Source organism: Harpia harpyja, chromosome 16 (genome assembly GCF_026419915.1).
Source record: "Harpia harpyja isolate bHarHar1 chromosome 16, bHarHar1 primary haplotype, whole genome shotgun sequence".
Taxonomy (NCBI): Eukaryota; Metazoa; Chordata; class Aves; order Accipitriformes; family Accipitridae; genus Harpia; species Harpia harpyja.
Genome location: NC_068955.1, coordinates 13,010,112 through 13,038,030, shown reverse-complemented (window position 1 = coordinate 13,038,030; position 27,919 = coordinate 13,010,112). Strand labels below are relative to the sequence as shown.

The window sequence follows — 27,919 nt, the reverse complement described above, 5'->3', positions numbered from 1 at the left end:
ACACTGAAGCACTATTAAATGAGGCTTTGGGGGAAATGGAGCCAGTTTCTGTAGTTTTGTATCCCACCTGAGCTAAACCTTCACAGTTGCTCTGAAGACCCTGGCGTGGTCCGCAGGGAGCAGGTTGGAGGAGACCCAGAGCTGTTCTTGAAAGAAGTGGAAAAACAAAGCTGAGCTGACTGGAAGGAATAAAGCCTGGTAGCTGAGGGAGGATTTTCTTGACTGGCTGACTTTTCCCTTTGATTGGGAGCACTTGTTCCATCATGCCTTTTGCTGGGGAAGAATTAGCCCGGTGGCAGAAAAGTGATGTACCGGGCGTTTCAGGAGTGAAAAACCTGTCCGCAGCAAGAGCCTGCAGAGCTTGAACTCAGCCTTTGAGTCCCTGTGCCGGCAGCTGATTGCAAGCCTGCTCAGCAGGGGAGGGTGCTGTGCCAGGCTCTTTACCCTCTGTCTCATGCCTGTGTAGTCAGCATTAAATCCTAGGACCCCAAAGAAAACCAGAGTCAGTTTTGTACCCTACTTGTTTGTTACTGAAACTCATGCTATAATTCCCATCAGTTCAGACATCCCTAAATTGGTAGTTAGCTCTGGCGAGCCTCTGGAAGTCTACTGTGTGCACTACAGTCACTTCAAACTTTGCAGTAGCAGGGAATTTATTAGGGGAAAAATTTCTGGCTGACCCTAGGTGGGAAGCACACATACCACGCTACAGAAAAAGGCAAAAAACCCCCTCATATTCCATTATATAGTGTATTTGCCTCACTTCACAATACATCTGATCTCTCCCTGCTCTCTTTCCTGGCTACATGTGTCTACCACAAGCTTTTCTATTTTCCAACTCTTGCTTCTAGGGGACAGAGAGGGCAAGGCAGAGCATATGAAAACCTTCAGGAGGCTTTTAATTCAGGAAGGAAAGTGTATCAGGGCCTTGTAGTTAAGACCCACAGCATACGTTTTGCACTGATACTTTCCTTGTTGTCTGTCCCCTCTGAACTTTGGTGCAATAAATAGCATCTGTGTTTGAAGAGCGTCCCAGTAGAGAGGCAACTGGCACAGCATCGGGTCCTTGCAGCTTCTCAGTGTTTCTGCTGCATGTAGCCTCTTGCCTGGTCAACAAGTGCATCATCAGTAGCATGAAACAGCGAGCGTGCGCCTGCCTCTTTTGCCTGCTCACCCGAAGTAATTCCTTCTGTTACTCCTTCCATGTGGCAAAAACAAGTCAGAGAGGGAGAGACGTTAATGCAGGGTTTTGGTTTGCAAAATGATACCTGCAGTGCCTTGCTGTGCTCTGTTATTCATGTGTGAAACCCTGAGCCCATCTGCAGGAGCGGTAACATGCTAGTACTGGCTTTTTGTTGCAGTCAACCTGCTGCTGGCTGGACGTACTCCAGCAAAACAGTGCTTTTTACTTGTTAATTTTTGCCACCGACAGTACACTCGCTGCCTTGTCGACAGGAGATTGTTCATAGGTCACTGGGACATGTGTGGTGGCGTTGCTCAGCTATTTGTTCTCCTGGTTGAACAGGCATGCGTATGGGTCTTTGAAAGCTGGTGGGAGAAACCAGGATCCATCAGTCTCTTTCATGAAGGTTTTGTAACTATATGACCTTCCTAACTAATTTCTCTAATTCCCTAATGACATATATGTGCAACTAAATGTAGGCAGACAAGGCTATATCAAGCCTTAGGCATGGGAAGTCATGTAATATGATCAAGTTGCATATTGTGTCCAGGGCAGAGCTAACCTTGTTGCACCAAGAACTTCCTTAAGGTTCTACCTTTAGCGGGGGAAGACGACTCCCATTGCAGGGAACCCTGGTTCTCTCCCATGCTCCACCAAAGGCTGCTTTGGTTTCTGATTCAGCTCTGCAAATACCATCTAGTGGCTTCAAACTGGATATGAATTTGGCTGGTATTATTTCCCCTGTGAAGGCTAGAGCGAAGGAGAAAAAATTAAAGTAACCTGTCTTAGCCTGAGTCAGCATTGCAGAGTTGCAAGCTTGTCTCTGTAGAGCCTAGTGAAAGGTCCCTGCCTTATCTGGCTTGGTATTTTGCTGGTTGCACAACTCACACATCCCATAGATGCAAATATTTTTCCTGGGGTTGGCCCCGGTTGCCCAAGGAGGCTGTTTGTTCAGATTCTCATGCTTTGCAATTAATATAAGCTTGCAATTAATATAAGCTTCTTGACTCTGTGTGAGAGAAAGAAGGGGAAGTAGTGCTAGGTGGTTTTTTTTCCCTCTCCCTGTTGTTGTTCCTCACCAGCCGGCTACTTTGAAAGGAGCACGTTGTGGTTTTTCCTTAAGAAACAACATGTCGCTGCAAATTCAGCTTTGGAGGTGTTGTGGGAGCTTTTGTCCACTGGTGTTGTGGCTGCTGCAGGCAAGGTGCAGACAATACGTAGCACTGCAGGTACCCAGCCTGCGAGCTGGGTCTGGTCGAAGTGGAATTCAGCCCAGCTGAGCGGCATGGTCCTTCTTCCCTGGTGCATTCCCACACTCGCTTGGCGGCAGCTGGGAGATGCTAGACCTGCCTCGCTCCTTCGTATCGTCACCTAGATCGTGCAAGACCAGCAAAGTTCACACCACGGGATGTTGTCAAAGGAATCCGAACCTGGTGCGTTGCAAATAAATATCTCCGCCTTGTTCAGCTAAGGCAATGTTATCTCAAGAGGGCTGTATGAAGTGTGCTCGTCACAACTGTTCCAGGCACCGACACAGCTCACAGAGATATTCATGCACATTCTCTCCTGAGCTACTGGATGAAATTGGGTCCTTCAGAGGGTAAATCCCCTCCATTTTAGTACACCGTCAAAAAAAGGTATCTAGTTTAGACCTGGAGAGCACACTTCATCTTTAGGTACAGCAGCAAAACTTTGAGTAAACCTCATGAAGTCTGTGGTTCACTGTTTCCCAGAGTACTCTCTGAACTTGCTTTTTTTTTTGTGTGTGTGTGCTTCAAGAGCAGCAATTCCTTTGGTGCTGTAGAATAAAAGAAGCACTTGCTTAAAGTGGCGTGGAGGAGTTGTCAACCTATAAAACTCAACCTGGGCCATCAGCTGTGTGTTTCACAGTGATCTCGGCCGATCACATCGGTGTCTTCTTCAGACCTTGCAGCCATGTGGAACTCTTTTTAGCAGGGAGAAAAAGGCCAACTACATGGATTTTTGTATCTGATCAGGGTTTTGACTGTTAGCTTAAGTCAGATTTCCTGTTTGAGTGGACGTAGTATGTCCTGAGTTTTTGATAAAAATACGTGGAAGCAATGGCAAATGAAGCCTGTGGAATGGCAGCCACTGCTTGGAACAGCTTCTTTATGGTAGAACTCCATTTGGGTAAGAAATACTAACTGCAAATATGCTTTTCTTCAGTGCAGGTCTTACACCCTCTCTGTCCTATCTTAGGTGTGCAGGTAAAAAGCAAAAATTGATATGAGGTGATAAAATATTTGTGATTAGTAGGGATATGAATCCACATCCTAGACCCTAATCAGCCTCTGATGGAGGGAATTAATTTAGAATGAGACAACCTTTACCCCAGTTTTTTTTAAGGATGGACTGTGAGGGTAAGTTGACAAACTCCAGTGTTCAGAGCTCAATGCTTTCCTTGCTGTTGGAGTATGAATTTTCTTCTTGTGTTAATATACTCACTCTCTACAAACACCGCAGCATCTCTTTTTGCGTAAGCAGTGTTTCAGGTTAAAGTTGGCTGGTTTGACATGTGAGCTGGTGGTTTTCCATGGGCTTTTTCTGTTTTTAAGAAAGCTTTTTGCAAATATTTGATTCCTTTTTTTAAATTTCATTTTGTTTTTTCAGTTGAAGTTCCTGTGTGGGAACAATGAGAGCTGTGTGTAGGAACTGTACCCACTACACCATGCCATGGCCTTGAAGATTCATTGTAGGGACATACATGGTCCTCGGGGAGTTGCTTTCTGAAAATAAGAGGATTTTAAGGGGGAAATCAAGCAGCAGATTATTTCCAGTTAGGTGTGAATGACGTCCAAGAGTGAGAAACTGCTGTGCGTGCCTTAGGAGCCCTGAGGAACAGCACTGGTGAGCTCTGCTGCTGTCAGGTGAAGCAGGGAGGCTTTATCATCATCAGCACATCACCCCTTTCCAAAATCTCACCAGCTTGTCTCTCTGCCAGGCTCCTGTGAAAGCATGTGATCGTGAGATCTCACAATACTGGCAAGACTGTAAAAATTCAGAGTTCAAGCTTGATCTCTGAATTTATTGTTCTAAGGAAGGAGAATTTTGTCCTACTGAGGATTTGAGGACAAATGGACCCATAAAGTAGAGCCCCTGACTGGGGATACTTGGGTTCTCTGCTCCCTTTAAGAAAAAAACCCCAAACCACCAAAACTCTGAAAGAGCTGTTTGTTCAAAAGTAAAGACTTTCTGTGGTTGTTCCTAGTGACTGTTTCCTCAGGGGGATCATTTCCATATCTTATGAGTAATCTCTGAGTCCAACTCGAAGCTCACAAGACAGATCGTGTCGTGACAAGAGCTAGGAAGTTTGCATCATCTGCTTAGACTGGATCATCTTTAACAGTGCCGGTTCACATCACCTGTCCATCTTCTTGCTTGCTTTTTCCTAACCACTGGGGGGAAGAAAAAAAACTCCTAACAGCCTTGTGACATTTAGCATTACTCAGGCACTCTTGAATGGTCAGCAAAGGCACCATGGACAAATTTTGTGAGTGTGGGTGAGCAGAATTGGAGAGGAACCCCGGACCACACATAGGACCAGGCTCCTACCACTTGAACAGCAACTTCATAGCTGTTAAAATTCATATTTATAGCAGCAGACCAAAAAAATGCTGAAGGTGTGAAAAGGGATGCAGCCACTAGTCCGAGCAAGCATGTAGACTGTGGTCTTGGTGCGCATCCCATCTTTATGTCCCACCAGCCCTGCCTGGAGCCCCCGTAGTGGTATTTGCCATAGCCCAAGAGGTAGTTGAGGTTTTTGGTGCCCTGAGGTCCAGTGTTCAACCCCCTTTCAAGAAACCACAGCTTAAGTATCAGAGGTTCAGTTCTTGTGTCTTTGCTGGTGTTTGCAAGGGCAGATGCTGAACACAGTGGTAACCAATAGAATAAAAGGTCAGGACTGGTTTGCTGGGGACTGATGGCAATGGGTGATAGCATGAAATGCTCCCAGCAGTCGGTGATTTGCAGAGTAATGTAGGTTATGTAACAGATCTTCCCAACCCTCCCAATCTAATAGCATATAGAAAATATAATAGATTTTATTTATAATAATAAAGTTGTATTATTATACGCTGAGGGATTGAAGGCAGATGCTTGGATTTTCCCCAGTGGGCTGATGGGAGGTTCAGGTTTTGTTTTATTTTATTTATTATATTTTAAACCAAAGCCAAAGAACCATGAGTCAGCTTGATCTTTGCTGCAGCAGTTCCTCCGCTGTGGTCCCCAGGCATTGTCTAACAGACGCCTGCGCCTCTGCTAGGATGGATGAACCCAGAGACTGCTGTATAACACGTGCAGGCTTATTTTGTCACCCCCCCTTGCAGAAACTCCTTAGGGAGGCTCTGCGTGTCCTTAGGAGCCAGTGGTAGGGGAAGGGAGGGGACGCTTTGTGCCTCTTAGCAGAGGGTCCTGGGAAGACACTTGGCTGCTGATCCCAGGAGCAAGTTCTCTGTGCCAGTGCCCACTAGCACCATGTGCAATTCCTCATGGCAGCCAGATCTCCAGGGAGGAGGAAACAACTCTGTTACCTCCTTCCTCCTTCTGCTTTATGATTGCTGACTTTTACAGCTGCTCTGTAGGCACTCTCTGTGCTTCCCTGGCTGAATGAAGGTGTATTTTTAACCTTTCCTGTGCCAGGAAATGTCAGTCTACCTTGCTACCCTCTCAAGATGTTGAGAGGGATAAGTGCTCCAAGTGGGCTACGGTTGAAAATTAAAATAGACCAAGTGAGGTCCCCAACCAGTGTTGACTGTCTTGGCTTTTGTGGCTTCACTGCAGGGATGCTACTTTTTACCCTTTCCTTAAGGTGATCCTTCAAGGTCAGATCTCAGTTTTGGGACTCACACATTTGGTTCTGACTCCTCATCTCAGGCTGTCCTCTCCCTTCCTTTGGGAAACTAAAAAATCTTACACCTTGTCCATGCTACACACGCACAGTGGCTTAGGGTTGTCAGGAGAAGTCAGCTTTGAAGTTCTATGTTTGCCTTTTGTGGTTATGTTTTTTTCCAGGCCAAATACAGAACTATTTGCATGAGCCTTATAAAGTCCAAGAATAAATCCAATGAACGCTGCTGTGTTTTCTTTTTAAAACGTCTCTGCAATGTGTGCTTCCCCAGCATTGCAGAGTTGTGCTTGGTCAGCAGGATCAGAAAGTCTGAGAGGCTAGTGGGAGATGGCTGGACGCTGGGCAAGAAAACGGGAAGCCATATATACAAGCCTGGTAAAAAGAAGGTATGTTTATAGCTTGGGATCCTCATTGCTGCAAGGTGTTAGGGAAGTCAGTGACTTCAGAAAATAAAGATTTGAGTGTTGTATGGGCAGCAGGGACAACCGAAGTTAAAAAGAAAAAAATTCTCCGAAGTGGAAGCTTTGGTGTAGGATCCCCCTTTTTTGTTTGCAGATCATCTGGCAGGATGAGACCCTGCTCTGGGACCAAAGTTGGTTTGCACTGGAAAGAGTAAAAGAAGGTTTTGGGCTACGTGAAAATCCCTTACAAGATCTTTGATGCCTGGCTGTCGCTTACACTGCGCTAATGAAGTTACGTTACAGTAATTACAGTACACTGCAGTTCAAAGTTCAAAAGTCCCTTTTTTTTCTTTCTTTTTTTCTTAACGTGCGTGACCTTTTCTTGCTGCTGCTTGGGGTTTGCCTGGGGAGTTTGCTGTGCAGGGCTTGATCTGTGATGGGGGTGCATTGCCATGCCTGACAAAGGGATGCTTCATCTAGAAGGGCACCTGCAGGCTCGTGTTGCTTCCTTTTAGTTTCTCCAAGCTGTGACTCTTCCAGGTCATGCCGCAGACATTTTGGACTGTACTTTGCATGGTCTCTTTCTTCGTGTACTCTCAGGAGAAACCAGGTGCTGAAGAACAGGGTGAAATCCTGTCTGTGGGTGTTGTAAGCACCAGCTGTGTTTGGTGACCGGGTACCTGTCAGGGTGGTACCAGCTGTGGGTAGGTGCTGGTCTCTGGCTGACTTCTCCTCCTACTAAAGACATTCTCTCTCTAAAGATTTGAAGGTTTTTTTCTTTCTGTTTGCAGTTGGGAGCTCATGTCCACAGTCCCTTGCATCTTTTTGTCCATTCACTTCACGAATATTCTGACTGTCTTTTCCACAGCAAATTGTCATCCCTGAAGCTCAGGGCACGGTGTGCTTCCTATCCATACCTCTTTCAAACAAGCAGATCTGGTTAGTGTGACTGGAGGGAGCACTTGCCAGTGCTGTCATGCTGGTTCAACTGAGGATCAGAGCTGCTTTGCCCTTTTCTCCATCAACTGTTGTGTAGAGGAACACCTAAGTTGAGTCAAAGAGGTACAGCAGGGTCACCGGAGCTTGATGACCACGTCAAGTGCAGCGCCAAGGCCAGGTCTGGATCTACTCGTTGCCTCTACTAGGGATGTTCTGAGGGACTGGGGATCGGTTGAGGGATTTCAAGAATACGTAGGTACACTTAACCTTTAGGCATTATCAGAAGGACCTCAACCGCTCTGCTGCTCTTGGAGGCTTTGCTTATTTGTTAATCAGCTTGTCAGGCTTCAGTGTTGAGGTGGAGCCACATCTCACGTGTGCTTGGTGTCTTGCTTTTCTGTGGTTTCTTTTCAGCCCTAGTGTGCCTGTGGATGCTGGCTGCAAGCCCACCCAAATCTTGCATGTCGTCATTGCTGTGGGCTCCCAAGGAAGCTCTGGAAGGAACCCCCGCCCCCACTCCTGTTGATTGCACAGGTCTGCCAGCAGATGCTGGAGGCTGCGATGGAGGTGATGGAGTAGGCGTTGTGCTCCTGTCCCCTGCATAATTAGCTGCAGCCATTGATGAGAAGCACAGTCTTGTGGCAAAAGCTCAAACGTGGGGGAGCAGAAATCCCCAGCTTTACCATAAGTTTCCTGTGTGACCGTCAGCAAGTCACTTAATCGCTGTGGGTTCCTCGTTGCAGGGTGGAGTTACTATTTCCTTGATCTGCTACGCTGTGTGTTCCCAGGGAGTGGGATATATGAACCTGCGTGGAGGCTACTCGGAGTTGAAGGAGCATGTCTTCTGTGTCCATGCTGTGATGCTTACAAGACAGGCAGGATCAGTCCCTGTGCAGTGTCCCTTTGTCAATCCACAGCCAAAAGAGGGATATTCCTCCCTTTTCAGTATGGAGAGCTGTAATCCATACATCTTCAGTCTTATTTGCAGCAGGTCTGTGCTGTGACAGTGATGCATTTAAATAACGCACCCACAGCAACATTGCTTGGATTTTTTTTACACTCTAGACTGCTGCAGAGCAAGGGGACACAACAAGCTGAGATTGTCTGTGGCTGAGATTTACCACGAGCAGCAAAGTGAGGTTTGGGTAATCCAGGACCCAAACTTAAAGTCTGCTGATCCAAACGTAAATCTCGCACCTTAACCTTTGGACCTCTCTGTTTCTGTCAGTGTTGCGTGATGGTTGCTCAGTATTGCACACACAATGCAATGGTGGCATTGGTGTGCCTGGCTTCAGACCCGGTCGTGACGAACTCATTCACCTTGGCTGTTGAAGGGCTGGGTTTGGAGGTTTTCTACAGACCTCTCTGCCAGCCGTGCTTGGTGTCCCCATCCGTCTAGGCTGCAGCTGGCTGGTGCTGCAACTGCTGGGTCCGTAAATCAGTAGCATGTCCCTGAATATCTGTTGCATAATGACTGTTGCATATTCATCTTGTGACAGCATTGTGTCACCCTGCTAATAACGTGTCCTGGTAGGAAGGAGAGCAGGGATGGGGTCCCAGCAGCAGGTACCTGCTTGCTTCCTTTTATCTCCTCTTCCTGCTGTCCCCTGGTTGTTGGCTCCCTAAGATGCCCCATCACTTGCTTTTCTAATATGTTTTCCCCAGTGCCTTCTCCCAGATTTGCTAAAGCGAGCCCTGCAGGTTTGCTTTTTGCTGTGGCGCCTTCTTCTCCTTCATCCCTGCTCTGCTAATAAATAAGGGCGTGTGCTTGCAAAGGTGCTGCAAGGGCTAAATGAATGTGGAAGGATGATCGTTACATTTGATCATGTAAATTAAATGGCTTACTAATAAAGGAGACACTCTGGAAGTATCTGATTTTGGCTGTTTGGGGTTACTCAAGCTGTTCCTTTGAGCTCTGCCTTTGAATGAAGTGTATGAGCAGCTTTTTATCTGTGTCCCATTGGGAATGGAAAGACAAGAAGGAAACTCAATCTTCTTCCCTCATCCTGAGATAGACTGTTCCTCACCCACAACTAGCCTGTGGAGATGACACTATTGCACCTGTGCTGCTCTACCCTCTGCCTTGAAAAATGAGGGGAGAAAGAGATGTTGTACCACCTTTCCCTGGAAAAATTAAAACTTTGGAGGGTAGGATTAGCGGCCTGTGATATACCACGTGAGAGGATGGATGGGGCTTGACTCTGCTTTTCCCCTTCCAGTACAAGATCCTAGGTGCTGCCCAGGTAAGCTGGGGGAGCCAAGTTGGGTACTAACCAAAGGGTACCCCAAGATATGCCTGTCTGAGTCCAACCCAGCTGGAGCTGGCTGTCCCTGCAGAGGGGGGTCCCTCTCACTCCTCCTCTGTGTTTCAAGTTCCCCTAGAAGGAGAAGAGCCATCCCCAGACTAGAGGACCCTATTTCTCTGTGGGGCTGGTTAGCTATCCAGAGGGCGAGTGCTGTGTGGGCAGGAGCATATGAGGCTCCTGCTGTCCCAAGATATGCATTTGTCTGCTTTGCTGCGGCTGGCCAACAGCGTCCACCTCTTTCCACCTGATCCCAATGCAGCTGGCTCGCTGTCTGGACCTTTCTGCTGTAGGAGCTGTAGTGTGACAGGATATGTGCTACATGCAGTTTCATTCCTGGAGTCCAGAGCTCACCAATACTCTTGTAATACTATTTTGTTCCAAAACCTGGCCTTTTAAAAAGTCTTTTATCCATTAAATGTTGAAAGAAAAAATGTAAAAAAATAAAAGCATTATCAAAACAATTTTTGAAACATCCCAGCTGCAAATACCCTGTTTCCTTATCCATTTATTTGCTGTAAAAATACATGTGTTAAGATTTAAAGCAAGCAGGAAGCTGAAAGCCAGACCTATTTCCATTGCAAATTCTTCTCAGTGAAAAGGGCTTGGATGTGTTTCCTGAAACCAGCTTCCTAAGTTTTCCGTCAGTGGTTGTTTGGGAGGAACAGGGAAGGATGGGGAGGGAGAAGAGAACAGAAATCTCATAGGGGGAATGCGCTGCTTGACTATGGGGTAGGTTTTTTTGGCCCGATATGCATCAGTGGTGCTCAGGTTGGGACTGGCCCTTTTCTTAAGTGATCCACAAGGCTGCCTTATACCAGTGGCTTCCCCCTTTCCTGTAGCTGGGCTTCGAGTGGGGAAAATGACAGTGGTGCTCAGCCTGCCCCTCTGCTCTCAGCCCTACCTGCATCTCCTATTGCTTATCTGTGCATCAGGGCATCCGCCTCTCTGCCGGCCGCCTGCACCTGTGACCCAGTTGTGACTTTATTAGGATAATTGGAGAGCAGGGCACCTCTTACATCACCCCGGGCTTTCCTGCTTGAGGTACCCTGCCTCCCCAACCACCTCTGCCCAGGGAGGCTGGGTTGGGGGGGAGCTGCCAGCTCTGACAGCCCAACACAAAGACCCAGCAGGGGACCAACGTTTGTCTTGCCTGAAGACCCCAGACGTTGCCTGAATTTAGTTCCCAGCTTTACCACCCATTGATGACTTTGGGCCAGTCCCTTGGCTTGTTTGCATCCCCTTGCCTGTCTATACAAGTAGGAGGATGGTGTTTCTGTTCACGTATGGCCACCACCTCCAGCTCTAGCACTGGGTGCTCCACCTCTTGCAGCTTGGTGGCGAGATCTGAATTTGTCCCTTCTTATGCTGTTGCAGAAGAGAGCCAGGTGGCTGTGACCTGCCGTAGTGTGATAGCAGGACCAGTGGGTCCCAGGAGAGGCTGTACCTTTCCCCAGCAGCTTGCCTGTGGCTGCTCCTTTTGTCACCAAGAGGACCAGGCAGAAGACATCAGGTACCTTCTGAAACCAGCCTGGAGACAGCATCTCTTGTAATCCCCCCCATTACTGGGCAGTATTTGCCCCAAAGCCTGATGTTCTCTGTCCCTGTTAATAGCTGTTATTACAGAGATCCACTTACACTGGCGCTACATACTTGTCTGGTCCAAGCTTCTACTTCATTGCGCCTTATATCTTGTGGGAAAATCAATACAATTTGGTAGTGAGTCCAGCAAGTCAAGAGATTGCTCAGAGCCTGGGGTTGTGGTTGCCTACCACGCATTTTAGCAGTTATAGTTATTACTATCTATGATGTGGGTCTTGTTTTAAACTTTCCTGTGTACCTGTCCATCTCTTCGTATGCTCAAGGTACATCATGCTGCCTGTCAGCCATCCCGTTTATGTTTACAGATGCGATTTTAATGCAAAGGAAGGTTAAAAGCTGCCTCTTCTCTTGAGCTCCGCCTTGGCCTCTCTGTTGCACAGAGTGGGTTCTTCATTTGTTTTTCTGAAAAAGGCTGGGAAGCCTGGGAGAAGTCTCTTTTCCAGGGCAGGTTGGAGAGCTGCCAGCCCAGGCGGGGAAGCATCTGCCTCTGAACCACCTGCTCAGCCCTGGGAGGCTGGAGAGGAGATGAAAGCGGAGAAGCCCTGGCAGTTTGCAGTCTTCTGCATCTCGGCAGTGAGAGCTTTTCCTCCCCCACACTGCTTTCCTACATGCGTTGGCAGAGTCAACACTAGGTCCTAAGTCCTGACTGCAGGATGAGAACTCAGGTTTTATTTAATTGTCCCCTGTTGTCCCAGCCTGCTTTGTGGTGTGTTCATGCCTTCATGCATCCACTTTTACCAGGCTTTCAGACAAAACTCCAGTTTCCTCTTTCCTTATGCAGGCTACTCTTGCTCATCTAGAGTCTCAAACAGCACTTAAGTGTTAGATCACAAATCACAGGCACGATTTAAAAACCGTCTTTGATTTCTTCAAACCACTGGCCCTGCCAGATGCAGACAACTGGTGTTTTCAGCTAGTGACTTGGGTGCTAGCCCAGGTGGCCTCTCCCATCTTCTTGTGATTTTTTTAAGGGTCTCTGTTCAGCAGTGGGGTGGGACATATCATTTGCTTGCCTGTTTCCTTCAGACCTTTCCATGAATGGGCAGCAAGTAACCTGCAGAGCGGCATGCTTTCTCTCTGTGGAAGTTAGCTTGGAAGATTGGTTCTTCTGCAGAGACTATGGTGGGACAGGTTCCTCGCGTTCAGGGAGAAGGGTGGAGTGGTGATGGTGGGAGGTGAAGATACCACCGTGGTTCGCAAGCACGTCCCAGCACCTGCCAGAGTTTCCTGACGGCGTGCTGTTCTCCATGCCACGTTCATGATGCTGGAGATGTGGGCATGAGCAGCCCTGGTTTATAAGCTCCTGAGATTAGCGGCCTGCTAATCTTTCTTTGGAGTATAGTAATTTTGGTGGCCTGTATTGGCTGGCGGGTCAACTCTTTCATCCAGAGAGAAAGCTCATGGGTAGCTGGTTTGTTCTTTGGGTTTGTTGTGTTACTGACTCGTGTAGGTTGTTTGCTGTTTTGGGTGGTTTAGGCATAGCTGCCTACCAGTTGTTTTTCTTAGAGTAAGATGGCAACGAAGAACTTTATTAAGAATATTTATTATTTGAGTGGGAAAGCAAGAACAGCATAGCTGGACCCGCTTACTGCTAACAGCCAGTGATTGTGCAGCTTTGTCTCTTACTCAACTATCAGACAGCTGAAGCAGGAACCGGGGAACAGAAAACAGGCAGCAGCTTTGGTGAGGACGGTACTATCTTGTTTTCCTTTGTCCTTCCATCTCTTCTGGAGAGGGAAAACGAGCAGGGACTTCACAAGCCCTTTGTGGTCGGGTAGTCTCTGGCAGAGGGGTTGTGTTGCCAGAGGTGCTTCAACTGGAAACTGTGCAAGGGCTGGGCCTGGTGCAAGGACCCGTCCATGCCTGTTCAAGACCTTGTGCAAAGCCATGGCTTGCACCTTGCTGCTGGGACACGTTTATGGCTGCTGTGGAGAGGCAATCCTTCTCTTCCAGACCTGCCTGTGCCTTGAACCTGCCTGCAGCTTTCTGCTATTCTTCCTCCCAGGTTTCTCCTTGAATGTATGCCTGTGTTTTGAGCCTCCTACATGATGTCATTCCTTACCCCTTTTCTTTTTTTGCTCTGGAGCAATATTTTTGTTCTCAGTCTCTTGGGACAGGCTGCCTCTTCTTTCAGGTCTTGAAGAGCATACAGAGGATAGAAGAAGCCATTCTGTTCTTCTTAGGCTTTTTTTCTTTTTTTCCCTCATAGAAGACATTTATTATCTCCAAGTAGTTTCTCCAAAGCAGGGCCACCATTTGCAACTTTTACTGCATCTTTGGCATCCCTCTCTCTTTTTTCATCTGTGGGCTGAGATTGGAGGTACGCAGCCAGCAAGCCAACAATAAGCACATTGAGATTTGCAGTCCATTTTTTAATTTAAAAAGCAACAAGTAAATTAAAATGAAGCATTGGGTAGGCTGTGATTTGTAACAGAGCATCAGCTTGCCAGCCTTGTTTCCCTAATCTCTTTCAGGCTGGGCAGACTGTGGAGAACATCAGCATTTTGACCCTTGAGTGAAAACAGAAGGTGGCATTTCACACCACTGGAGAGGTTCCTTCAGTCCCTCCAGAGGCTGTATTTTGTGACATTGGTGAGAGTCTTGTGCATGAGCAAACGGAGTAGCCTGGACAGTCACTGGCGTGAGCCAGCAAGGTTTGCCTTGTCAATGTTTTAAAGTCACAGAGAAGGATTCCTGACTTGCGGGTGTGGTGGACTGCTGGTAAAAGGCAGAGATGAGCGATGTTCTCCTGGGGGACTGCAGACCACTTCTGCCTGCTGCGCATCTCTGCCGAAGGGAAATAAAATCAAACACTGCGGCGTTTCTGGTCTAAGGGCTCCTCAGTTCCTGTGGACAGGGCTTTTGGAGGCAAGGGCGCCCAATCTGAGATGTGTCCGAAGAGATTTACAGAGGTGAAGCTGACTTCTGATGCTTTTAAATGCAGAGGCTCCCAATGGACAGCTAGAGGGTAAATGCTCAGTAATGAACAGTTGTAAAACTTCTGTCATGGCTGGCCTCAGCATGGCACTGCTGTGCAAAAATCTGTCTCTTGGGTTATTTAGTTGGTTGTCCATCCTGGGAGAGAAACAAGGGGATGGGAGGAAAGGGAGGACACGGAGAAAGCTCCTTCAGTGATCCTGTTGGAAGGGTGTCAGAGCCTCCCTCATAGTGAATGCGTTGGAAACCCACTGCAAATCCCTTTCGCTTGATGCCTGAGCTTTTCTTGAAACTGTGGTGGTGTGATGAGACGTACTGATGGGGCCAAGCCCCTTGAATTCCTCACCTCTGCTTCTGCTGAGTGAGTTTCTGGAGGTTTCACAGTCAGGTCCCCAAAAGCACCTCTCCCCCTGCAGATGAAGCTCTGTGCTGGAGAAGAGGGACCGTGAAGAATGTCAGGTTGTTCTTTGCAGGACACAGCTGGGTCTCTGGGTAGCACCTGTAACCTTGATGCCTACACCTGCTTTAGGTCTTAGCCCTGTGAAAGCTTGTGCCAAGCATCTTGGTCCTCGCTTCTGCGGGCAAAACCTCTGTGCTGCCCAGCATGCGCAGGCGGGGGAGAAGGTAGGATGTGTCTTCTGCCCTCACCTACACCTGCATCCCCTCCCTGCAAGACAAAGGTAGGATGCTGGTGCCCACCGGGGCTGGGCTCTTGCTCTCCCAGCGTCCTGCACAAGGCTGGCAGATGTTTCTTGTTTGCTGGAGCTGCATGGCTCTGGCTACCGGGCTGGAAGCAGCTGCTGCTGCCAGGCGGAAGCACTCGGCGAGGCTTTCCTAGACAGCTTTGAATGGGAGCCAGGAGCCCTCTCGCTACAGGAGAAAATCCACGAGGTCAGGAAATACAGCAGCAGCAGCTCCGGCTCCACACTGGGGCTGTTGGCTTGGCATGCGGATCCCAGCCCTCCTCTTCCCGGGCGGTGCTCCTGAACGGCTGTCCTCCTTGCTGTCTCGCTCAGCTATTTGTTTGACAGCCCTGTGCGGCTTTTGCAGGGTGCAACAGTTGAGTACTGCAGAGGTGATAAATTTGGATAGGCAGGAAAAAGACCAGACGGTGACCTGGGTCAGGCTTTCAGATCTTGAAGAGCTTGCAGAGAATGGAAGAAGCACTGTTTCTGCTCAGCGTGAGACTGGGAGGCTGTGCTTTCGTGTTTCCCTCTGTTGTTTTGTGGTCAGCTCTGTCTGGGCTCTGTGTTAGCTGCTGAGAAATAGAAACTCTTGGTTTACCATCCTCTGGAAACCCTCACATAAGGAGAAGCTTTCACAACAACCAACAGGCTGTAAACCTCTGTCCGGTGTGTCCCCAGACTGAGCGTGAAAACTTTGGGTGTCTGTTACCATCTCTCTGGTAGGAGCCCCACTCTTTCTCCCCTGCCTCTGTTTTTTAGGAGGGCCAGAAACATTGTCTTTGGGGTGGCTGTTCCCTGAACCAGCCCATGTGGTGGTGGTGATGTTCATGTGGTGTTGAGGAACAGCCACCCCTGCGTTGAAACCTGTGCGTGCATCAGTGAGCAGCCTTGCTCTTCCCATGTGCAGGAGCAAAGAGTGTGATGGGGAGCTATGAGATGGTGTTGGTAAGGTCAACTTAGGGATAAGACCAGCTGCCCAACTCTGTAACAAAGCTTGGCCCTATGGAAATCCCCGCTTTCCCTGCAGCCTTTGGCCAGGCTCCCTCTCCTGTGGTATTTGCATGTGCTCTGATGAGTGGTTGGGTCTGCATGCTCCCTGTGAAGAGCTTGCATTGTGGATCCTTTGGGAAAGGAAGCGAGCTTGTCTGAACATTGATTTTAGCACACGTTAATTCAGGCAGCTCTCACACCCAGAGCTGTCCATTATTCCCCACACTCTCGCTCTACATTAGGACACGTTTTGCAGCAGTGGTATGATACAGTTGTGTGGGCTGGACTCACCATCCTCTGCAAGCTGCAGAATCTCTCCTGCCATTGCCAGGGCGAGGATGGCATGTAGAGCGGTGAAGGGTTAGCCGAGGCACCAGCACCTTCTAGATACGGTGTGAGTGAACAAACACCAACGTTGCAGAGTTCTTGTATCTACATTGTCTGTATGCTGACCATGAGTGGTGGGGAACAATAGCTTTTTCACCCCCCTTGTTTCCCCCGCCTCTTGGGTGGGTGCAGAGCAGGCAGATGTGGGTCTGTGTTTCTCTGGAGGAGCCAGAGCTCAAAGCTCTGGGCTGGGGTGGTGATGTGCAGGGCTTGCTGGTGTGTGGTTGCCCCTCCACTGCGCAGCGGGGCTCAGCTGGGGTCCGGAGCAGGGAAAGACCCTTAAGCTGCTGTGGGTGACTGCCTTGGCCCCCATCTCCTGCTGCAGTGTGGACAAGGAGGCTGGTATGGCTGTGTGGGCTGGGGGGTTTCTGAAGGGATAGGCCAAGCAGTGCCTTCCACTGGGGTGGACTCGAGAGAGGACCCCTTCCTTGAGGACTCACCTCTTCTCCCCATATTGAGTCTAGGCTTTTCTCACTGCCTTAGCAAGTCCCATAGACCTGGGCAGTTGTGCAGTTCCCCTTGAGCATCATCATGGCAGCTGCTCCATCATCAGCATCAGATGCAGAGCAAGGTCCATCGTAGCCACTGCAGGCCTTTATTTGCAGCTGCCGCGTGTTTTGCTAGGGGCTGCAGATCTCCCTGCTCTGTATGAAAGATGGCAGCTGGTTGAAGAGTTTCTTCAGACCCTCAAGACCCCTCTATGTTCAGCTGTGAAGCTGTTCTGCTGCAAGAGCAGTCCCTTTCTGGCCAGCAGTGTTGGTGGAGACGGTCAGTCAGTGTTTGCTCCTCAGTCCCCACTTCAGCCTGTCACTGTCCCTCATGGTAATTGTCTTTTCCCATCTGAGAGAGATCCTGGGGTGGGGGTCTCTCTTGTCCCTAAGAAGTAGTGTATGTGAGAAGTTCATAGACATGAAGGCATGCATTAGTGGAGCAAAGCAGCGTGTGCATGGTCAATTAGCGTGCTCACTTAGATTGTCTCCGGTAGCCTTGCTTTCAACCTGCATCTCTTCCTTGGCCACCAGAACAGAGGCATATTGGACTTTCTGGGAAGCAGTGGCACTTTTGGGTATGGACCTAGGGTATCACATTATTTGCACCGCATTTTCCCCACTGTCACCACTTTTCCACTGTGTTTAACAACCTTCAGCTTTTCCAGCAGCATAGAATGGCACAGCAACCAGAGGTCCTGCTTGGCATCGTGTTTGTGCTCTGGTTGCTCTTTTGCACCCCCTCCCTTGCCCTTCTTCAGGATCCTGGATGCTGAGAAGGGCATGAGCTTTGTTTGCCTTCCTGCTACTGAGACAGTAGCTCAGAAAAGGGCTTTGGCAAGAGGTGGTTGTGTCTGACTGCTCCCAGCTCGAGTGGGTGATTGAACTGTCTGAGTGGTTTAAGGTTGCAGTCAGGTGGGGATTGAAGGCAGAAAGTTCTGGCCTCCTTTCCATTAGATCTTTGCTGCGTTAGCAAATGCACCAGATGCAGACTGGAACTAGAGTGGCCTTTGCCAGCACAGTTCGTACCAGCTTCCAGGGTTTTGGGAGCAGGGCTGACGAGCCTGGGGAGGAGGGTGGAGTGATATAACTGTCCGGGAGGGTGCGTGTAATCGCCATGCATGGTGTTGCAGGCTGCGTTGAATGGCGACCGGGCAGGGGAGACATGAGCTCGTCTTCCCGCTACCTGCTGCGTTTCGAGTGGCTTCCCCAGAGCTCACAGATGACGGCTGCAGACGAGTATCTGACCCTGGGGTGACTTTCAGTGGGCAGGGGTTGCAGTCCAATGAGGGTGGATTTCTATTTAAACATTCAGGGTTTTGTAACCTTCCTGAGTTGAAGTTCCTCTTTCTTGGTGGAGTTGGAGCAGAAATTTAAAGGAGGAGGTTGGGGGGTGAGTTTTTTCCTGCTGAAGGGCCATGGCAACTACACAGTGCTGCAGAAGTGTGGTTTGCTTGTCCTGACCCTAATCATCATTCCCAATTACCACCTGTCATGATAGCATCTCTTGCTCCCCTGTGGGGCATGCCAGCTTCATCTTGTGGGAGCAGGGGTGCCCTTTCCGCAGTCCTCCTCCCTCTTGTGATGGCCAGCACAGCAGGAGGCATCGTTAGCTGGAGGACTGGCAGAGGGTGTGGATGTGCCACCATCTCAAACCTGCCCTGTGGTTTGAGGTTTAACGCAGCCTTGAGGGTGAAGACATGGACCTAACAGCGTACTTGGGGGGGCTGGGACTTCTTCCCCACTCCTGTGGGCGTTGACATCCAAACCACGTTGGCCAAGGCTTTCAAATCTATCTAATGATTTTGGATTGCCAGCATGAGATAAGACAAATTGGAGACAGTGCTGAGCACTTCTGGAAAACCAGACGTCTTAACTTGGTTACTTTAGGGTTTACTTTTGATTTACACAGCCTGTACCTCTGTTTTCTTATCGGTAACATTCCCTTATCTCTTGAGGTTTGCTCGGGGAATGTGTGAAGTTTGCATCCAGACCATCAGGGTAAAGGATTGCAGCATATCACTGGATAAACATAGTTTTGTATTCAGTTTTGTGGAATATTTTGCCCATTTTAAAGTAACCTTCATTACTAGTGGAGAGTATTAGGTTAAATAGCTCTGGATGCTGCAGTTCCGTGCTGTACTTTTAGACCAAGTTTCCTGGTTTTAGGTGAGGCGCTCTCACGTTTGACACCCCAGAGCATCAGACCATAAAAGCAAAAGGAAGACAGTGGATCCTGGAGGCACAGTACAGGGTGACAGACTGAAATAAGTATAATTTTCTCTGGTCAGATTCCCAGGGTAGTCAGTGTGCTGGGTGGGAAGAAGGTAAGGAAGCCCTTGACCCTTGGGGCACACAGGCCATCCCACCATCTCCCCATTTCTAGGCCAGGCTTGCCAGGGTGGTACATCTGCGAGCTTGAGATGAGAGACCAGGGTGGTCCTGGAGCAGAGTACCCTGTGGTGGCAATTTCCTAAAGCTACGTTAAAAACATGTTGCATCCCTGATGGTGGCTTGCTGGTTTTCACCCCAAGGAGTAAGGGGTGGCTCTTTGCCACCCAGAATAGCAGTGAAGTGGGTTTACCTTGTCCCATCCTCAATCCCTACTGAAGTCAAGCAACTTAAAAGACCGTTAAAACCTTGAGGGGTGCGTCCCTTCACCTCTGCCTTGCAGAATTAGGTGTCTCTGTGTTACAGCGTGCTGGATCCCAGACTTTGGTGTCTCTGCCTAGCAGCATTTGGGTGCTCCTGGGATGTGCAGGAGACATTGGGAATGCTCAGTACCCAAGGAATGAAGCTGTGCTTTGCAGATTTCTGCCTTGCCCGGCAGAAGAGGGGGGCTGACCACTCAGCCTTGCTGCAGAGCAGGCAGTGACAGGGAGGGACCCCCTCTCCTAACGTGGTGGCTGTGTTTCTCCTTGCAGGTGGTGGTGCTCCTGGAAGTCCTGCTCTGGGGTTGGCTGGAAGATGACCGAATATAAGCTGGTGGTGGTGGGAGCTGGTGGTGTTGGGAAGAGTGCTTTGACAATACAGCTCATTCAGAACCATTTTGTTGATGAGTATGACCCCACGATAGAGGTAAGCGGCTCTGGGCATGGGGTCCATCTGTCTGTTTTCCTCTTGCTCTTCTCCACCTTGCCTCCAACCTAGAGCATGCTCGGCTTGGTCTCAGGTCTGAACTTGAGCAGGGATGTTCCTCTGCTTTGCAGAGCTATTCTGAGTTGCTACGTACGTGTTCAGAGGTTGCAGTGACCGACTTTTGCCTCCTGAAGAAGGTCGGCGGTGTCTGCTGAAGAGAGATGGTGAGGGAGGCAGCAAAAGTGGGCAGAGGGGGAGGCAGCAGAAGCAGGCAGACCTGGGCAGGTGCTGAGAGGCAGCAGAAGTCCTCTTTTTTGATAAGACTACAGTGTAGGGAGGGGTTAAAGGTTTGGGATTGAAGAGCCATTTTGTGCCTGTGCTTTCGTTTCTTCTCCTGTGAAATCAGAGTAAATATATTGACTTCTCATGCAGGATGTTTTGAGATTTACTGATGAAATGGGTTTTATCAGAGCTTGGTTGTATTATGTATGTCCTGCAGTTTGAGCAAGACGTACTGAACAGCTGAACCATTGTGGTTCCCAGAGTACTGTCTCTGCTCTATTGTGAGGAGTTAAAGGTTGATGCATGGGTCTCATAGTCGGCGTGGATGGTAGCACTGGCCTGTCTAGCTCAGTACCCTGCCTGTGCAGGTGGGGGGATCCAGTCTTCAATATCCATTACACTATTTATTTATTTTTTTTTTACTTTTAAAAATAATATTCCATTCTCCGACTGCTTTCACTGTTGCTAGCGAGATGCTAATTACCCCCTGCATGACTTACACCTTCGTTCGGGGGAGATGTGGGCAGCAGCTGCTGCTCTGCACAAGGAGTAAGTCCACACTAGGAAGGCAAATTACAGCTCTGTCATGCCTCTTGGACAATAACCTCCCTGTCTGCAGTCCTAAAGGACTCTCTACCAGATGTGTATAAATGCAGCTGTGGTTGCTGCAGTTATTATTATCATAATGGATAAAAGGCTCCAGCTGGGATCAGAAATCTATTCTGGTAGGTGTTGTATGTGTAGTCCCCACCCTGAAGAGCCTACAACTTAAATAAACAAGCAAGACAAGGCTTGGTAGAAAGGCAGAAATAGTCTTACAATCCTACAGATGGGAAGGAGAGAAAGCACTTACAAGCACGTGCTATTACGTCATTTGGCCAAGGTCACCTAGAAAGTCCGTGGCAGAGACTGGAATTTAAGTTAAGGGCTCCCGAGTCTTGGTGCTGCACCTTGCTTATGGATGCAGTTGCCTTCTTCCCCAGCTCCTCTCCCCTCGCGTGCTTATCACCAGTAGCATTGTTTCCTTTTGTTAGAAACCCATTTCAGGTTGGTTTCAGCAAAAGAGCTGCTGATGGAGAGCAACCTCCCTGGGGAGGCATGTGCATGGATGGGTCCTCTTTTGGACCTTACAGTGGGCAGGGGCAGCTCTGACCCAGTGATGTGTTGGGTTATGGCATCCTATATTTTTGTCTCCAGCCGCCTGCCCCCTGTATGTATGCTGCAGGGAATTTTCTCCATGTAAACAGGCAGTGGGGAATGTAAACCTTGCATGGCATTTCCCAGCACACCCTCCTTGCCCTGCCCACTCCTGACGTGCCCTGGGAGATGCCCGCCCTCATCCCCTGTTCCCCCAGCCCCACTCTGCTCTTCTCCTCCTCTTTTCTTCCTAAAGCAGCCACGAGCTGCTCTTCACCCCTCTCGCCCCTGGTGCTTTTCTACCTGCAGGTCCCACCAGCCCTGATGCCTTTGCAGCTCCCTCAGTCGTGCCCCACATCCTGCCCCCGGCCATCTTCTCACTCATTCCAGGGTGACTCCTTTTAATTATGCTTCATTTTATGGGGAATTAGGACGCACAGAGAGTTACCTGCCAGCCATCTGAATGTGACCAACAAACCACCCTCCTGTGACTAAGCTGCTTTGGATCATGCCCAGGAGCTGACTCTGACTGTTCAGCCGGCTAACAAACAGCACAGCAATGCTGAAATGAGCAGGATAAAAGGGGGGGAAAAAAAAGAGTATACGTGCATGGAGCAAAGGCGTTACCCATCGCTTTAATGAATCGAGTGCAGGCTGTCCTGCAAAGGGGGGTGCGAGTGGGTCGGGGTGCACTGAGAAGGTGCTCCCCAGGACAGGAGAGGTGGAGAGTGAGTTTGTCCCCTGTCTGGGGCAGAGACCCTGACTGAGTGCCTGCTCCCCTCCTGCCCTCCCAATTCACTAGTGCAAATGTCTGGCTTTGTAACTCAACGCTGGCCGACCCGCTACAGCACGCGCTCGCACGGCTGCTCTTGGGCTGCCAAGGGGTCTTAAGACCTTCAATTTGGGAACAAGAGGGCCGAGGCACCTAGTAAATGCACGCCGCTGGCAGTGTCCCATGGCGAATGAGCGGGGATGGACTAAAGAGTCAGACTGTGTTGAGAAATTCTTCGGTTCATCTTCCAGCTTTTAGCAGTCAGCTAGTAACAGGCTTCCCAAGCCTCTAGTCGCATCCTGACCGTAGCGTTTAACAAATGGACCTCTTGGCGTGGTCCCCCAGCACACCCGGGGTGCTCCCAGCATCCATCTGGGATCCTAAGTCTGAACCCCAAGTGGACGTTGTTTCTGCCGCCTGGCACTTCACAGCTGGGTCTGGCCACTTTTCTTTGTGCAGGAAGGTGAGGTAGGACACAGGGGTGCTGCAGAGGAGTGTTGAGGCTGCAGGGTGCCGGTGGCTGGACATGTGGGCTGGTGGCAGCTACCCCTGCAGCAGCAGCGAGGTCACCAGACAGCATGGCAGGGGTGGCTGAGCCGCCATTCCGAGCATCTCAGGGGGGTTCAGATGAAGCTGGACACAAAGCAAGGGTGGGGAGAGCTTGTCTCCTTCCTTTGGGGAGCGGTATGCAAAGCATCCTCTGTAAGACTCTTAATACCTTTGCTTCGTTAGCGAGCTGGCTGGCCTTACGGGCAGCCTGTTGATGACCTGAGCCGAGGTGCGGGATCACTTCTCCGTAAGCATACTGTCTGCTGGTGAGACCTCCTGTAATTGGGGACTTGGCAATTAATTGTGAACATGTGTGCCAAGAGGCTGGTCCTCTGGACGCAAGCCAGGGCCCAGGGGTGGGAGAATGCTCTGCTGTGCAGAGCAGGCACTGGGGTCCTCTTTGCCGGTCCTTGCCAGGCACTGGGACCCCGGAGGTGGAACCAGTGCTCTTCTACCTTGCACCAAGGAGGCTCCAGATACATTATTGATTAGAAATGGGAGCGCATCCCTGCAGGGCAGTCTGCCAGTTGCCTTCAGAGTGGTTGGCTGGAAGCCAGCCCATCACTCCACGCTTATTCCCAGTGGATCAGCAGTCCCCTTTTTGGGAAGGCACGGCGGAGAAGGTCGTGGCAGAGCAGATCTCATCTCTGATCTCATGGCCCTCTCCACAAGGTGAGGAAAGACTTTAATTAGCCCCAGTAGATGATGTCGTTGTAGTAATGAACCAAAGGGTGGAGGCTGCATTGGCCCCATTCCCTTTCCGTGCCGCTGCTGGTACTGTCAGTGACCTTTGCTGCGTTGGCTGTTTGTCTGCAGACCTGCAAAGCTCATCTGATAACATTGTTGTGGTCGCTGGAAGAGCAGCAGACGTTTGAATTAATTCTAAACTGCAGCCATAGCCTCTGCGAATGGCTGCAAAGCGCTGTTGTGGTCATATTGCTGACTCGCACCTTATTCATGCCTTTGGTTTTGGCTTCCTTCTCTTGCTGAGAGTCAAGGATGCTGCGCTGTACCCAGGGGATGGCTATCGGAGAGGGATGAGGCTGTTCCTTCATGCAGGGGCTGCCCCAGCAGCATCCCTGCTGATGAGACCGGGCATGGGGGAGAGGCATGGTGGGGAGGACCGGTGCTTTGAGGAGCCTGCCTTGAAAAATGAAACCTTTTGAGGGATGCCCTGGGTGATTTCCAGGCCTTCTCACATTTGTGATAAGTTGCGATTGCCTCTGCTGCAGGGAAAACCCCCAACTTCAAAGGACCTGCCTGGATAGTCCTTACCTCTCCTGGAGTAGTCTGGGCACAGACTGGTTGTGGGAAACACCCTCCTCACAGCGTGATTTTTTTTTTTTTTCTCATGTTTGAAGAAGAGGTTTACCATCAAGTCCAGTTTGCAGCCTTACTGGTGACATTATGCTTCTGGTGCCTGATCTGAGGTGCATTGGAGGTGCTGCATTTCCAGGTGATCTTAAACACCTTCCAGCCCTGCAGATTGCAAATGGTGGCTGGAAACCCTGGCAGGCCGGAGCCGTCCTTCCTGGGTGTCCCCTTCCAGCACTAGGGCAGGGTGGCAGCAGAAGGGATTAGCCAGGACTAAATAAAGCTTAGGAAAATAGTTGTCGAGGGCTATGTGGTGTGGTAGAGACAAAGCTGCCCCTGGTCTGCCAGAGGCAGGGCTGGGAATGGGGAGAGCAAGCCAGGGGCTGTCTGGCTCTGCCAGAGAAGAGGAAACCTGCTCAGCTGCTCCCTTTTTCCTTTTATTTTTTTTCTCCTTCTTTTTCTCCTTTTTCCTTTCCCTCCCATTTTTGAAACAGATTGAGCCAGCTATTTAATGGGAGCTAAACCCAGGCAGAGCGTGACCTGGCATCTTCCCAGGGATGCACTCGCTGCATCCCTTCGCTTGGCAGGACACAAGCCCTCCCTTAACTCATCCTTCTCCCTTTCTTTCCCTCTCCTGGCCTGCAGGATTCCTACAGAAAGCAAGTTGTCATTGATGGAGAGACCTGCTTGTTAGACATCTTGGATACCGCAGGGCAAGAGGAATACAGTGCTATGAGAGACCAGTACATGAGAACAGGGGAAGGATTCCTCTGCGTCTTTGCCATCAACAACACCAAGTCCTTTGAAGATATTCACCAGTACAGGTCGGTATCCTGGAAGGGCCCCTTCCCTCTTGCCCTGTGCAAAGGCCTTGCCGCTGCACCCTCCTGCCCTCCCTTTAAGATCAGGCCCCATGGTGGAAGCACTGGCTGCCAGCAAAGACAATTAGCTCAAGTGGCCATTCCCCAGGGAAGAGATGGAGCAGACAGCTAATGTCAGTGACTCCAATAAAACCCATCCAAAGGGATTGCTTGTGGCCTTTGGGGACTCGGTAATGTAATGTTTAAGTGTTTATGGTGACTAAAGAGAGAGCTGATCCTCTGTGACCCCCTCCCTTCCCTCCCTAATTAATGGAATTGCTTTGTTAGTGGAATCGATCTCAGCGACTTCTGCTGGGCCTGGGAGCTGGGAGGGGAGGCTGGGAAGGGCAGGGAGGGCTGCTTCCCCCGCTGGCAGCCATTGTGGCAAGGCTGCGGTCTGTCGGCCGCACGCACGTGGGGAGAGGCAGTCCTTGCCCGTTGGAGCTCCGTTTCAACCAGGGCAAAGATGGGGCAGGAGGAGAGTGAGAGCCCCGGCGAGGTGACTTGCCCAAGAGGATGTACTGGGGGGGCAGTGGCAGAGCAGGGACCCCAACCCAATGTGGTCCTGCTTTGGCTGTACCCAGGTTACCCATCCCGCTTCTCCCTTCCTGCTGCCATCACCCGTGCAGAGCTGGAGAGCCAAGGAGATGATATAAATCCAGCGGGAGTCTTCCTCAGTTACCCCGATGCTAGCGTAGGGAGGGATCTCTGCTTTATGCGTTCTTTGAGGCTTAGCCGTGATGGGAGGCACTTGCAGAGGATGCAAGAGATGGCTCTGCCTGTCCCCGCTCTGTCCACTGCCCACCAAGGGACTGTGTTCCCCAGTCCCTCATCATAAATCTGGGTCCCAGATAATCCTGTAGCTCCAAGCACAGGCACAGCCCTTCCTTGCTCCGTAGTCGGAAGCGCTGGTCTTAGCTGTCGAGATGTCTGAGTCTTTGGCTAGCAGGCGTGTTCAATGTAATAACTACATGGTTGGACTAATTTGGCTTGTTTTAGCTGAACCAGAGGACAAAGGATGGGATTTTCCTAAAGCACCTGAGGGATTCGGCAGCATTCATCCTTGTGCCAGGGCTGGTGCCTGTGAATCACTCGCAGGATGGCTCGGTTTTCAAGCCCTGGTTTTAATCATCATGTAAATCACCGGCTTTCATCTCGTTTTGCCTGTGCTCTTTGTGTTTGCACTTTTAAAAGAACATTCCCCAGAGAAATGCTGGCTCTCCCTGGTTAGTAACCATTAGGAGGTATCTCTTTCCAGCTAAGTGTAGCCCATTCACTAAATTTAGTACTTAGGTTTGCTGATCAGGATGTTACTTGGAACATTTAGGGGGCTTTATGGCATATCATACATATAGTCAGACTTCATTTCTATGTTCTACTACATTAAAAAAAGATGATTGATTTTTTTTGTGTGTGATACATGTCCAGCTGCTTTTGGATGTAAGTTTGAATTCAATTAAAGTGCAGAAATCAGCATATTAAATAATGCTTTTACTAGTTAAATAAAGCCATGTTAAATGTTCTGGATGCATGAGCAAGAAAAAAAAAAAGCTGTTTTGCATCTGAAGTTAAATGATTTATTAAGGAGAGGAAGTTATTATCTATCAGGAGGGAATTGAATGGATTGTTTGTGGTCATAATGGCCTTTAAGATTTTTAGAAGTGGTAGATCTCATCCTCGCCCACCTAGTTTTAAATCCGAGGTTGGAATGAAGAAGTGAGCATTACAGCTTTTTTGCTTCCCAGTTGGTTTCTCAACTTTGAGTGACCTGAACTAAACTGAAAGGAAGTAAATACTGCCTGTGCATCTGCAGAAAAGGTTACAGCTGCCAAAAGCTGGTTTATCAGCTCAGCAAATTCTGGTTGCAGGTGATTTTTTCTTTGTCCTCATTCAGGGGGATTACTTGATCTAAGATGTTGGAAATAACACAGGTAACTGCTTGAGTATTCATTTTTATTTAGCTTAAACTATCTTAAGCTCATGTCTTAATATAGATTTTCATAATTTCAAGTTGTAGTTTGTAAACAGTTGCATTTGAAGAGCGGAAGTATGTTTAGTTTTCGTTTCCAAAAGTGCCCTAGCTATTTTGCTGTTTACTCATTTACGTGCCATGGTCATTGACATTCTCCTGAAAGCCCAACACAAGGCACTTGGCAGGAATGAAGTGCAGCTGTTAATTCTTGATGAAGAAGGTGGTGGGGAGTGCCCTGGAGCTGTCCCTGATGCCTTTTCTCCCTTCACATTGGCACCTCTTACTTTTGCAGGGAGCAGATCAAGAGGGTGAAAGACTCAGATGATGTTCCCATGGTGCTGGTGGGAAATAAGTGTGACCTGCCAGCCCGGACAGTGGAGACCCGGCAAGCGCAGGACCTGGCCCGGAGTTACGGGATCCCCTACATAGAAACGTCTGCCAAAACCAGACAGGTAGGAGGAGGGTTTTAAACAAAATCTTCTTTTTCTTCTCTTTTCTCCAGTGCTGTCCTGGAGAGGCAGGAACGGGCAGACACCACCTTGCAGATAGATGAGTGTAAGGGCTGGGGGTAGTTGCTTCCTCAGGGCTAAATGCTCTATCAGGACATTCCCTCCCCTGTCCGGGCTTGAGTGTCCAATCTGGAGAAGTATGTAATTCATGCTCTGGCATCAGTGAAGGGCAGATGCCTTCTCAGGGCTTTCTCCAAGGCTCTGGAATAACCCCCATAGTCACTGCAGGTCAGGTAGGCTCAGGGGACTTGGCTAATCTCATCCATGGTCTACTTTGGTAGACCTACAGGCAGAATATACTGGTGCTGGAAGGACCACATGGGCACAAAGAGCACAAAGGTGGAAATGGAGCAGCTGATACCTTCAGTGGTCTAGTGGTCTAGTGGTGGCTTTTCTCTTAGGAGGTAGACCTCATTCAGGCTGCTGAAAGCTGATGAATCTCAAGGACTTAAGAGCTCCTTGGCCTTGTGGTTGCTCATTCAATCTTGGTCTCTGTTTGGAGGCCGCACTAAGATCCATGTTAGTCTTCCCAGCTTGGTTTAGTGCCTTTAACTCTGCAATCTGCACTGCTGGGAGACAAAGCTAGCTGGGGAGCAGAGCCCTCTCTTCTCTCCACTGTCCACTTTCGAAGTGGGCAGCTGCTTCAAGCGATGCTTTTCTTCC

At 49.5% G+C, this 27,919-nt stretch overlaps 1 protein-coding gene across 1 annotated transcript in view; it reads left to right on the top strand.

Annotated features, from left to right (window-relative positions):
• The window catches only part of HRAS (HRas proto-oncogene, GTPase), a 43,360-nt gene that overhangs the window by 12,944 nt on the left and 2,497 nt on the right, over window positions 1-27,919 (top strand). The window contains exons 2-4 of the mRNA XM_052811499.1: window positions 19,708-19,861; window positions 24,561-24,739; window positions 27,040-27,199. Of these exons, the coding sequence (XP_052667459.1) occupies window positions 19,751-19,861; window positions 24,561-24,739; window positions 27,040-27,199 (450 nt within the window). The 5' untranslated portion in view covers window positions 19,708-19,750. The remainder of the gene's footprint in view (window positions 1-19,707; window positions 19,862-24,560; window positions 24,740-27,039; window positions 27,200-27,919) is intronic.